The 13,275-nt window shown below is 45.5% G+C and overlaps 1 protein-coding gene across 1 annotated transcript in view; it reads right to left on the bottom strand.

Moving 5' to 3' along the window:
- The window catches only part of LOC121281479 (soluble guanylate cyclase 88E-like), a 1,149,736-nt gene extending 1,138,335 nt beyond the window's left edge, over positions 1 to 11,401 (bottom strand). Inside the window, exons 1-2 of the mRNA XM_041194423.1 lie at positions 11,244 to 11,401; positions 1,603 to 1,743 (exon numbers count right to left, since the gene is read on the bottom strand). Of these exons, the coding sequence (XP_041050357.1) occupies positions 1,603 to 1,743; positions 11,244 to 11,363 (261 nt within the window). The 5' untranslated portion in view covers positions 11,364 to 11,401. The remainder of the gene's footprint in view (positions 1 to 1,602; positions 1,744 to 11,243) is intronic.
- Between the last annotated feature and the right edge of the window lie 1,874 nt (positions 11,402 to 13,275).

Here is a 13,275-nt window from a genome sequence, read left to right as displayed (position 1 = left end):
CAAAGAGTTGTCCCCGACCGAGTGTAGCAGATTGGCACATTCCAAGGTCCAGGGCTACGTGCTGAGGGATGCACTAAAGCTTGGGACAGCCCCTGCAAAGGTGCAATGGGGAAAGGTCACTGTCTAAGACCTTTCTGCCACAGTGCACCGAGGGACTGGGAATTGTCTCGACCCCTCGGGCTGTACAACTCACAATGAATGTACGTAGTGATAGCTAAACGTATCATAATTGTATTGAAGCACCTCAGAGTGCAACATGATCTATGTTGGTAACTTGAATACCATTGCATTGTCTGTAATGACCATGTTGAAATGTCTATAACTTTCATTGATTATATTGAAGCACCTCATGATCTATGTAGAAAACTTGAATACGATTGCACTTTTTGTGATGGCCATTTTGAAATGTTTTGTAATGTTCTTTCAGGTATTTTATGAATTAAGTATATTTTTCCAAAAGAAAAGGTGTGTCCACACAGCAGGGAATTTCAGCTCCCAATGGGAGGCAGCTGTCTTTCACTTATTTCAATAAATTAAATTCTACAGAGGACCAACTTCACTTCACGTGCAGACTTTTCCTAACTGTTGAAACCTGGTATTTCTCCAGTTAGAAGATTGTCCGCACCATGTTGTAGTGTAACTTATACATTGTACAGCTAATCCAAAAGGAAAAAAACAGTTTGGACCAGTATTCTTATTTCCCAGCTTTTACTGTTTTTTCCTCTGGGTCAGAGCCAAAAGCTCCAGGTAGGTTTTCAGAAACAAAACTTCTATTTCAGTGAGAGTGAGTGTAGAAAAGGGAACTCGTATTTGATTGTGCACTGTATCGTTGACTCGCTAAACCAGAAAATGTGTTTTCCTGCCTACTCCATATGAAATTCATGTACAGCTGTGCAATGTCTGCTTCCTCATACATATAACTATTTCTATAAATACAGCTCAATGAAATGTGTCGACATTTCACATATGTGCAGTCAACAAAATTAAACATTTCATGTGTACGTTCCTATAACTAATTGTAAAAGGCTGAATGCCAAGTCTGCCACAGTTCCACTATCGTTGACAAATGCTGTTTAGAAGAGCCAGTTGGTGCAGCATATTATTAAAAGCCGTGTGTTGTTCAGTGTGACTGGGTTGCTTCTATGCATGGTTTCCTGTTAACATTTGACTTTGCAATATGTATAATACTTAGTATCATTTCAATTGTATTTAAATGTCCTGAAGAATTTGCAGGTTTTGCTCATTTTAAGGGAAAAAAGCTGTATTGCTCACAACTTGGACTCACCTGATAGGAAGTGAATCCCCTCGTTAACCTGCTCCCTAAGCCGGTCCTTGGGTTCCCTAAAGAATTGGCTCACACGCCACTGCTGGCTCTCCAACATCACTTCCACCCACATCACCTGGAATATATCCCATCGGAGTTGGCAAACCCACCTTCTCTCTCTCTCTCTCTCTCCCTTTCCCTGGTGTTGAGTCTGCCCCTGCAGATTTCTGCAGAAATCCATGGTCCTTACATTGTGCCATCTTATGGATGTTGTGTGATTTGCAGCCTTGACACTAACCTTCTCTCAGGTTAGCTGCAGATTCATTCCCTTCACCCACCTTCAGAATCCGGTCATATCCATATTTCCCCACAAAGCCCAGGAAGTAGACTCCCCACGAGTTCATCAGCTCACTGTAGGGGGTCCCAGTGACTCCACTGGCTGCCATGGCGATACGAGGAATCACACTCTCACTGTAAACCTAAAGCAAGGAAAGTGTATCACAACAAAAGCAGTTAGAGTCAAGCAGACAATCCTGCAGGTCACATAATTTTTCAGGTACAGGCCACATTGTTTTCACAGCTTCAGGATGTAGGATAGATAAGGGGTTAATTCTAACCATGTGATATGCTAATCAGACACTGTGTACATAATCACAGCAAGTTATGGGAAATCACTTGACATGACCTTGCTTGCTCTTGTGCGACCTCAGGGCAAGTTGTAGCCCACAGTAAGCTATCTTCCAATAAAGTCAGCATCCATACTGCATCAGACGCTGTAAAGATTCTGTAGTGGTTTAACAGTACCAAGAATATTACACATCGTCTCTTTGAGCTCAGAATTGTACAGAATGTAACAAGAGAACTGAGAAAAATAATAGGCATCAAGCAAAAAGAGACAATATCAAGAAGCATCTCCTGGTTGGTCATAGGACGAGCTTTGAAGAGGCTTCTTGGGTAGGGGTTTACAAAGTTGAGGGGCGAGGCCATTGAGGGATCTGAGGGAAGTGAGAGTGGAAATTGCAGAGGCACTGGCCATAATTTTTCAGTTTTCCTTAGACTCGGGAGGTCCCAGAGGACTGGAGAATTGCAAATGTTACACCCTTGTTCAAAAAAGGGTGTAAAGATTGCTCAGTAACTACAGGCCCAGTCAGTTTAACATCAGGGGTGGGGAAACATCTAGAAACAATAACTCAGGACAAAATTAAAAGTCACTTGGACAAACGTAGGTTAATTAAGGAAAGTCAGCATGGATTTGTTAATGGAAAATCAACTTTAACTAACTTGCTGGAGTTTTTTGAAAAGGTAGTAGAGAGGGTTGATGAGGGAAATGCTGTTGATGTGGTGTATATTGACTTCCAAAAGACATTTGAGACAATGCTGCACACAGACTTGTGTTCAAAGTTATAGCTAATGGAATAAAAGGGACAGTGCAGCATGGATATGAAATTGGCTGAGTGACAGGAAACAAGAGTAATAGTTAATGGATGTTTTTTGTGCTGGAGGAAGATTTGTAGTGGAGTTTCCCAGGGATCAGTGTTGCTTGCTCTTCCTGGTATATATTAATGACCTAGACTTTGGTGTACAGGGCACAGTTTCAAAATTTCCAGATGATACAAAACTTGGGAGAATTGTAAACTGTGAGGAGGACCGAGCAGAACTTCAAAAGGACATTGACATGTTGGTGGAATGGGCAGATGAAGGTCAATGCAGAAAAGTGGGCAGTGATTCATTTTGGTAGGAAGAATGTGGAGAGACAGTATAAAGTAGGGGTTACAATTCTAAAGGGGGTGCAGGAGCAGATGGACCTGGGTGTATATGTGAATAAATTATTGAAGGTGGCAGGACAGGTTGAGAGTACAGTTAATAACGTATATAGTATCCTGGACTTTATTAATAGGGGCATAGAATACAAGACTAGGAGGTCCTGTGGTGCAGTCCCTGCCTCTGAACCAGAAGCTCCATGTTCAAGTCCCTCTTCGTGACTTGATGCATAAAGATGTGTTTGGCTGCATTATAAACACATCTTTATGCATCAAGTCATGGAGAGGGACTTGAACATGGAGCATCTGGTTCAGAGGCAGGGACTGCACCACAGGACCTCAATATTCAATCTGTTTATAATGCAGCCAAACAGATTGAGTATTAAACTTGCAAACCCTTCCAAAACACACCAATAGCAGGCAGTAAGAGTGGGAAAATTCCTGGTCAGTCATGTGATGTTAAGAAATTGGAGCCTCTTCCACCACTATCCATAGATTCAGACTACAACATGCATCACAATAGTTCCAGACTACAACATGCATCACTATAGCTCCAGACTACAACACGCATGGAAAGTGGATGTTGCCACAGCAACTCGGACTCCTTCAGGAGTTGGATGGCTCAGTTGGCCGGACAGGCAATGTGGATCAGCGTGGTGCCAACAGCATGGGGTTTGATCCCCATTCCAGCTAGGGTGGATTTGCCTTGTTGCCCTGCCCGTGGTGGAGGTTGTGACACTGTGGACTGGACCTGCAGAGAACTCAGGAAGAAGAAGATTACAAGAGCAAGGGAATGATGATAAACCTGTATAAAACACTGGATCGGCCTCAGCTGGAGTATTGTGTACAGTTCTGGGTGCCGCACTTTAGGAAGGATGTGAACGCTTTAGAGAGGGTGTAGATACGATTCATGAGAATGATTCTAGGGATGAGGAACCTCAGTTCCGCAGATAGATTAGAGACATTAGGACTGTTTTCCTTAGAGAAGGCTGAGAGGAGATTTGATAGAGGTATTCAAAATCATGAGGGGTCTGGACAGAATGGATAGAGAGAAATTGTTTCCATTGGTGGAAGGATCGAGAACCAAAGGCACAGATTTAAAGTAATTGACAAAAGAAACAATAGAGACATGAGGAGAAACTCTTTCACACAGTAAGTGATTGGGGTTGGAATGCACTGCCTGAGAGGCAGTTTCAATCGAAGAGTCCAAGAGGGAATTGGATTATTATCTGGAAAGAAAGAATGTGCAGGGTTATGGAGTGAAAGCAGGGGAATGGCACTAGGTGAATTGCCCATTCGGAGAGCCAGTACAGACACAATAGGCTGAATAGCCTCCTTCTGTGCTATAACTATTCTGGAACACTGAGGGACTTGGGGATGTTATAATCCTTGAGCAGACCTCCAAGTTGTTGGCAAGATCCGGTTAGGGACCAATTATGTTTTGTTTAAAGTAGACAAAGTTTGATATTCAGGACACTTTCCCGGTGAATAAAGCCATATGATTCCTTAGGTTCTAAACAAACAAAAATAAACTTTACTAAACAAGGTCAGGAAGATAAAACAATTTACAAAGGCTATTTTCTACTCTTACATTCAGAATTAACATGAGATACACGTGAATTAACAGTCAAACTGTGGTCAAACACACAATACTGCATAATAAATGGCAGGTGCGACCAAGACAGCTCTCATGGATTTCTCAATGACCCACCTAGACATCAGTAAACACTGTGAGTCAACCAATCTCATTGAAATCCTGTCTCTCTCACGAGGGATACCAGTCTTCATCTTCAAAGATCTAACCTGGGAATTTTCTGCACAATTCCCACCAACTCAGGTAGTCTCAACGACGGCCCACATCACAGGGTTTCAATCTCATCTCCCGAGATTCCGTTCCCCTGGGTTCCCAATTACGTACTCCAACACCAACTCACAAGTATAACCTCAGCTCTCTGACCACGTTGAGCAGAATACTACTGCTCCAAATGGGGTACCGTTGCCCGCAGCACAGAGTCACCAACCTACGGCTGCCTTGGATCTTCAAGGTTTTGCCGGAATCCTCTCCAATCGCCAGGGATTCTCCAGAATCCTCTTCGATCATCAGGGTATCTCCTGAATCCATCTTCGATCACCAGGGATTCCCCAGAATCCTCTTCAATCACCAGGGTATCTCTGGGATCCTCTTCGATCGCCATGGATTCTACAGAATCCTCTTTGATCGTCACAGATTTTCTGGAGTCTTCTTCAGTTACAGTCTGCTCCCTGCAGCGCTTTTCCTGCTTGGAGCCTCTTTCTCTGCACCTCTCTTTTTAAACTTAACTGGGGCCTCTTCTTGTCCTTATCCAGGAACCTTCATTTTGGGACCTCTCCCTGTCCCCTTTCACTTTGGGACCTTCCCTGTCCTCCCTCCCTGTCCCCTCTCCGCATGCCATCCTGGGACACTTGTTTTCCAATGGCACTCCACTCCCAGTCACATGACTCAGGTCCTTGTGCTGTTTTCAGTCTCTTTGCAGGGGCTCTGGGCCCATCCTCAGCCCAAAGGATTTAAAAACACTGAACTGCACATGTGCAGCTCGCTTCCTGTCCGTGAATGTGAGGGAACTCTGAGGTCTACAGGCATGTGGACTTCCTGCTCTCTGTTCTAAACAAAAAGGTGATTCTGACTCTCATAACATGGAATGGGGACTGGCAATTAACTAGAGGATGGTGAATGAACAGCCCAGAGGACTTTTACCTGGAATTGTATTTGGCCTTTCCATGAACCACTTACCCCGTCTGACAATAGCCTCCATCTCTGTCCGTACCTCAGCCCATTTGCTGCAGCTATCATCATCCATGTTTTTGTTACCTCTAGATTTTATGCCTTGCCCAGCCTCTCGCCCATCTTCCTCCCTATTTCCCCCTCCATAAGTTTCAGCTCATCCAATATTCTTCCACCCATTACCCTAACTTGCATCATATCCCATTTCCCCCATTACCCATGTGCTCTCTGACCAACATTGGCACCGGCTCCACCAGCCCCTCAGCTGTAAGGTTCTGGTGTCTGTGTTCAAACCCTTCCATGGCCCAAGTGAGCCTATCTCCATTATCTCTTTCTGCTTGGAGTTTTCTGCATTTCCCCAATTCTGACCTTTTGTGCATCCCACATTCACTTTGCTCCACTATTAACAGCTGTCTCTTTAGCTAACTAGATCTTAAACTCTGGAATTCATTCCCTAAACCTCTTCACCTCTGTCACCTCCTGCAGGGCATTCCTTAAAATGTATCACTTTGAGCAGACTGGTGTTTTCTCATTCAGTTCAGTGTTAACTTTTGTCTGATCACAGGGCTGTGAAGCAGTCTGGGATGTTTAAAGGCACTATATCAATACAGGCTATTGCCTTGTTCAGTGCAGGATGTCTTGTGGCACTGAGTGAAAAGCTAGTCTGTACATGGGCTGTGATCTTCCGGTTGCTCACAAAGCTTTTTCTGACCAATGATATGACCCATTTTCAGCCATATCTTCCAAATCCGGCTGCAGCAGAAAAGAGCAGTGCAGACTCTCTGGGTAAGTCCAGCCAGTTTAGGAGAGTCAGGGGAAACACTAGCTGCCGTAATCAGATATATTTTCAAAGGTCTCAAGTCTTCTAATGAATGAGCCTGGGTTCACGAATGGGCAGCTGGGTAGGAGGGTGATTGGGTGAGTGAGTAGTTGGGATGGGGGCGGAGAGTTAGTTGGAAGAGTCGGGGGGATAGTTGGATTATTGGAGGGGTGGTCAGGGGGGTAGTTTGGGGGGTTGGGAGGGGAAATGAGTGGTCAGGGTAGTCAGGTGCTCATGGAGTCATGGGAGGGTCAGGAGGGTAGGTAAATGGGTCAGGGTGTTGGGGTGGGGTGTAGTTGGGTCAGGGGTCATGGGGGGGTCAGGAAGGTGGATAGTTGGGTGGGGTTGGAATGTAGTTGGGTCAGGGGATAGACAGGTGGTGGTCGCGTAATCAGTTGATCATCAGGTGGTTGGGGGGCTGGTTGGGTCAGGTCAGGGGTGTAATCAAATAGTTGGAGGGTAGCTGGGGGGTAATCGGGTGGTCAGAGGGTAGTTGGGTTGTCAAGGGGTAGTTACTTGGGTCTGGTAGGGCGTAATCAGGTGGTCTTTGGGGACTCAGGTGGTCTGTGGGCTCGGGTGGTTGTGGGGGGTTAGTTGGGTCGGGTCGCGGGAGGGTAATTAGCTGGTCATTTGGGACTTGGGTGGTCAGGGAGTGCGGGTGATGGGGGAGTTGGTTGGTGTGCACAGTTGAGTGGCTAATCCTGAATTAGACCAGCTATGAAATGGTCTAGCATGTCCAGGATAAGTAGAGAGGTAATCCCATGTCCCTGGCCCAAGTTATTGCCCTGTGCTCAGAATTGGAGACATTCTCAGATGATCCCCAGAAAGAAGGGAATCATTCCTTCAGGCTTTATAAGGCTCTGGTCAGATCACATTGAAAATATCGTGAGCAATTTTGGGCTCCGTATCTCAGGAAGGATGTTCTGGCCCTGGAGAGGGTCTAGAGGAGGTTCACAAGAATGATCCCAAGAATGAAAGGCTTAACATATGAGGAACATTTGAGGACCCTGGGTCTATACTCGATGGAGTTTAGAAGGATGAGGGGGGATCTGATTGAAACTTACAGAATACTGAAAGGCCTGGATAGAGTGTACGTGGGGAAAATGTTTTCATTAGGAGAGAGTAGGACCCGAGGGCACAGCCTCAGAGTAAAAGGAAGACCTTTTAGAACAGAGATGAGGAGAAATTTCTTTAGCCAGAGAGTGGTGAATCTATGGAATTCATTGCCACAGAAGGCTGTGGAGGCCAGGTCATTGAGTGTATTTAAGACTGAGATAGATAGGTTCTTGATTGGTAAGGGGATCAAAGGTCACGGGGAGAAGGCAGGAGAATGGGGTTGAGAAACTTATCAGTCATGATTGAATGGCAGAGTAGACTCGATGGGCCGAATGGCCTAATTTCTGCTCCTATGTCTTATGTTCTATCCCATAAGAAATGTGAAATTCCCAGGCATTTTCCACGTCGGTCTGTGCAACAAGGTCTCTGCAGGATCCCAACACGCATCTCCCAACATACGTCCTATCTCCGATGATCCGGTGACCAGAAAGTTTGGGCCTTTATACTGGTGTTCACGGGGCAGCAATGGGCCGTTCTGGTCAACAAGACCACAATAGTGTTTGTGCTCCACACAAGCCTTCCCCCAGCCTCCTCCATCGAACCCCATTAACATATACTTCCATTACTTTCTCCTTCATGTGTTTATCAAGCTAGACCAGCATTTATTGCCCATCCCTAATTGCCTTGAGAAGGTGGTGGTGAGCTGCCTTCTTGAACCACTGCAGTCCATGTGGTGTAGGTACACCCACAGTGCTGTTAGGGAGGGAGTTCCAGGATTTTGACCCAGTGACAGTGAGGGAATGGCGATATATTTCGAAGTCAGGATGGTGACTGACTTGGAGGGGAATTTCCAGGTGGTGGTGTTCCCATCTATCTGCTGCCCTTGTCCTTCTAGATGGTAGTGGTCATGGGTTTGGAAGGTGCTGTCTAAGGAGCCTTGATGAATTCCTGCAGTGCATCTTGTAGATGGTACCCACTGCTGCTACTGTGCATTGGTGGTGGGCGGAATGAACGTTTGTGGATGTGGTGCCAATCAAGCAGGCTGCTTTGTCCTGGACGGTGTTGAGCTTCTTGAGTGTTGTGGGAGCTGCACTCATTCAGGCAAGTGGGGAGTATTCCATCACACCAAAGAAGAGTCATACTGGACTTGAAACGTTAACTCTGTTTCTCTTTTCATAGATGTTGCCAGACATGCTGAGTTTTTTCAGCATTTTCTCTTTTTATATCAGATCTCTAGCATTTCATTTTTATTTTGGTATTCCATTACACTCTTGAATTGTGCCTTGCAGATGGTGGACAGGTTTTCAGGAGTCAGGAGGTGAGTTGCTCATCACAGGATTCCTAGCCTTTGACCTGCTCTTGTAGCCACAGTATTTATGTGACTAGGCCAGTTCAGTTTCTGGTCAATGGTAACCCCCAGGATGTTGATAGTGGGAGAATTCAGTGATGGTTATGCCATTGAATGTCAAAAGGCAATGGTTGGATTCTCTCTTAGAACCATAGAACCATAGGACACTACAGCACAGAAAACAGGCCATTCGACCCTTCTAGTCTGTGCCGAAATATTATTCCGCTAATCCCATTGACCTGCACCTAGTCCATAACCCTCCAGACCTCTACCATCCATGTATCTATCCGATTTATTCTTAAAACTTAAGAGTGAGCCCACATTTACCACGTCAGATGCAGTTCGTTCCACACTCTCACCACTCTCTGAGTGAAGACGTTCCCCCTAATGTTCCCCTTAAACCTTTCCCCTTTTACCCTAAAGCCATGCCCTCTTGTGTTTATCTCTCCTAATCTAAGTGGAAAGAGCCAACTCACTTTTACTCTGTCTATACCCCTCATAATTTTGTAAACTTCTATCAAATCTCCCCTCATCCTTCTACACTCCAAGGAATAAAGTCCCAACCTGTTTAATCTTTCCCTGTAACTCAACTCCTTAAGACACGGCAACATTCTAGTAAATTTTCTCTGCACTCTTTCAATCTTACTGATATCCTTCCTGTAGTTAGGCGACCAGAACTGTACACAATACTCCAAAGTTGGCCTCACCAATGTCTTATAAAACCTCACCATAACATCCCAACTCCTATACTCAATACTTGATTTATGAAGGCCAGTAGCCAAAAGCTTTCTTTACAACCCCTGTCTACCTACTTGTTTGGAGATAGTCATTGCCTAGCACTTGTGTGGCATGAATGTTACTTGCCACTTGTCAGCCCAAGACTGGATATTGTCCAGGTCTTGCTGCATTTGGACATGGACTCATTCAGTACCTGAGGAGTCACGAATGGTGCTGAACATTGTAGAAACATCAGCGAACATCCCCACTTCAGACCTTATGATGGAAGGAAGGTCATTGATGAAGCAGCTGAAGATGGTTAGGCCAAGGACACTACCCTGAGGAACTCCTGCAGTGATGCCCTGGAGCTGAGATGACTGGCCTCCAACAACCACAACCATCTTCCTTTGTGCTAGGTATGACTCCAACCAGCAGAGTATTCCCCCAAATTCCCATTGACTCTAGTTTTGCTAGGGCTACTTGATGCTACACTCGATCTAATGTTGCCTTGATGTTAAGGGCAGTCATTCTTACCTCACCTCAGGAGTTCTGCTCTTTTGTCCATGTTTGAACCAAGGCTGTAATGAGGTCAGGAGCTGAGTGACCCTGGTGGAACCCAAACAGGGCATCAATGAGTAGGTTATTGCTCAGTAAGTGCCATCTGATAGCACTGTTGATGATCCTTCCATTACTAATGATCGAGAATAGACTGATGGGGCGTTAATTGGCTGAGTTGAATTTGTCCTGCTTTTTGTGTACAGGACATACCTGGATAATTTTCCACATAGCTGGTTAGATGCTAGTATTGTGGTTGTACTGGAACAGCTTGGCTAGGGGCACAGGCAAGTCCTGGAGCACAAGTCTTTGGTACTATTGATTCTCAGAGAGACCAAAGATCTGTCTATCCCACCCTTAACTGTGTTCAACGATGGAGCATCCACTGCCCTCTGGGGCAGAGAATTAGAAAGACTCAGAACCCTCTGAGTGAAGTAATTTCTCTTCATCTCAGTCCTAAACGATCAGCCCCTTATCCTGAGACTGTGACCCCGTGTTTTAGATTCTCCGACCAGCAGAAGCAATCTCTCAGTTACCTTATCGAGTCCCTTCAGAATCTTGAATCTTTCAATGAGATCCCCTCTGGTTTGTTGAAACTCCAGAGGCCCACTTTACTCAGCCTCTCATCATAGGACAAGCCTGCAGCGAATCTCAGCTTGTCTCCTGGGTGAAGGAAGGGAGCGCTCTATCTCTACATCTGTTGATAAGACTACAATGTAAGCGGTGCAGATGGAAGCAGCAAGTTTGCAAAGGGATATTAATAGATTCAGTGAGTGGGCAAAACTTGCCAGATGGCGCTCAAAGTGAGAAGTGTGAGGTCATGCACATTGGGCCTAAGAAAGATAAATTAAATGGTTAGAAGTTGGAATGCCTGGAGAAGCAGAGATCTAGGGTCCATGTATAGAAATTATTAAAAGTTTCTGGACAGATACAAATAATGATTAAAGTCAGTGATGATTTACCTCATGAGTTACAAAGGAGTGAAGCCTGACATCAGCCCGTTCTCGCACCAGCTTCCACACATCGTCCCCGTAAGATTCTTTGATGAAGTCATGTAGACTTTCACAGAGCAGCCCGTACATCCTGATCACTGAAATGACTGAGTGAGGGCACACCTAGAATAAACAAGCTCCCACCGTGGCAAGCGATTGAAGTTTAATATTTAACACAAATGTAACACTGGTTCCCTTTGCAAAACCTTTATAGAGCTGAGGGCTGTGAGGTACATTGTGTGCAAGCTATGGGATCAACAGGCTAACACCGCTCATTCACTGAAAAGCTGTAATTATAGCTGCAGCTGACATAAACACAACAGGCTTCAAGAGGCAACTGTCAGTTGCAAATGGTCACTCTTGTCCATGAGGAAAGAGTTTCTTCTCTTGACCTCATTCAGTCACCTTGTTATGGATTTTGGCAGCTTGATGTGCAATCATTAGGGCCCTGAATCACCTCACAGCTCTTCCCACTCCATCATCCTGACCATGCACCTACTCTGCCATTGCTTTCACTGGAGTTTCCAGCTTCATTTACAGAGGCAGAGGGGGAACATGATCCTGAGCTAAACAATACAACAGCTTTAGTCAAGGGAGCAACACTCACTGCCAGGCATTCATGGTACCATGAGCATCACTGGCAAGGCCAGCATTTATTGCCCATCACTAATTGCCCTTTCAAAGGTGGTGAGAAACCTTCTTGAACCATCATACAGTGTACATAAGAACACCAGAGATGGAAGCAGGACTAACCACACCATTCAATACCATCATGGCTGACCTTCAGCTTCAACTCCATTTTCCTGCCCACTCCCCATATCCCTTAATTCCTGGAGAGACTAAAAATCTGTCTCCTCCAGCCTTAAATATATTCAGTGACGGAGCAGCCACAACACTCTGGGGTAGAGAGTTCCAAACATTCACAGCCCTTTGAGTGAAGAAATTTCTCCTCATCTCAGCCCTAAATGACCGGCCCTTTATCCTAAAACCATGTCCCCCTATAGAAACAATCTCTCAGCATCTACCCTATCAAGTTCCTTCAGAATAACCCACCGGGTTTCCCCATTTTTCCCTCCGTCCCTCCCTCGGGATATTGGGGGATTCAGTGATGGTAATTCCATTCAACATCAAGGGCGATGGTTAGATTCTCTCTTGTTGGAGATGGTCATTGCTTGACACTTGCGTGGCGTGAATGTTACTTGTCACTTGTCAGCCCAAGCCTGGATATTGCTGCATTTGGACATGGACTGCTTCAGTATCTGATGAGCCTCAAAAAGTGCTGAACATTGTGCAATCATCAGTGAACATCCCCACTTCTGACCTTATGATGGAAGGAAGGTCATTGATGAAGCAGCTGAAGAGAGTTGGGCCGAGGACACTACCCTGAGGAACTCCTGCATTGATGTCCAAGGGCTGAGAAGATTGACCTCCAACAAGCACAACAATCTTCCTTTGTGCTAGGTATGGCTCCAGCCAGAGTTTTTCCCCTGATTCCTATTGGCTCCAGTTTTGCTAGGGCTCCTTGATGCCACACTCATTCAAATGCTGCCTTGATGTCAAGGGCAGTCACTCTCACCTCACCTCGCGAGTTCAGCTCTTTTGTCCATGTTTGAACCAAGGCTGTAATGAGGTCAGAAGCTGAGTAACCCTGGCGGAACCCAAACTGGGCGTAAGTGAGCAGGTTATCGCTAAGCAAGTGCTACTTGATAGCACTGTTGATGACCCCTTCCATTTCTTTGCTGATGATGGAGAGTAGACTGATGGGGTGGTAACTGGCTGCATTGGATTTGTCCTACTTTTCGTGTATAGGACATATCTGGGCAATTTTCCACATAGCCGGGTAGATGCCAGTGTTGTAACTGTACTGGAACAGCTTGGCTAGGGGTGCAGCAAGTTCTGGAACACAAGTCTTCAGTACTATTGCCGGAATATTGTCAGGGCCCGTAGAGACTTCAAAGAATCACACAGTGCAGAAGAGGCCTTTCGGCCCATCGAGTCTGCA

This window comes from Carcharodon carcharias, chromosome 8, assembly GCF_017639515.1.
Source record: "Carcharodon carcharias isolate sCarCar2 chromosome 8, sCarCar2.pri, whole genome shotgun sequence".
NCBI lineage: Eukaryota > Metazoa > Chordata > Chondrichthyes > Lamniformes > Lamnidae > Carcharodon > Carcharodon carcharias.
The sequence above is the reverse complement of the archived record's forward strand: the minus strand, read 5'-3'. Positions and strand labels throughout refer to the sequence as shown.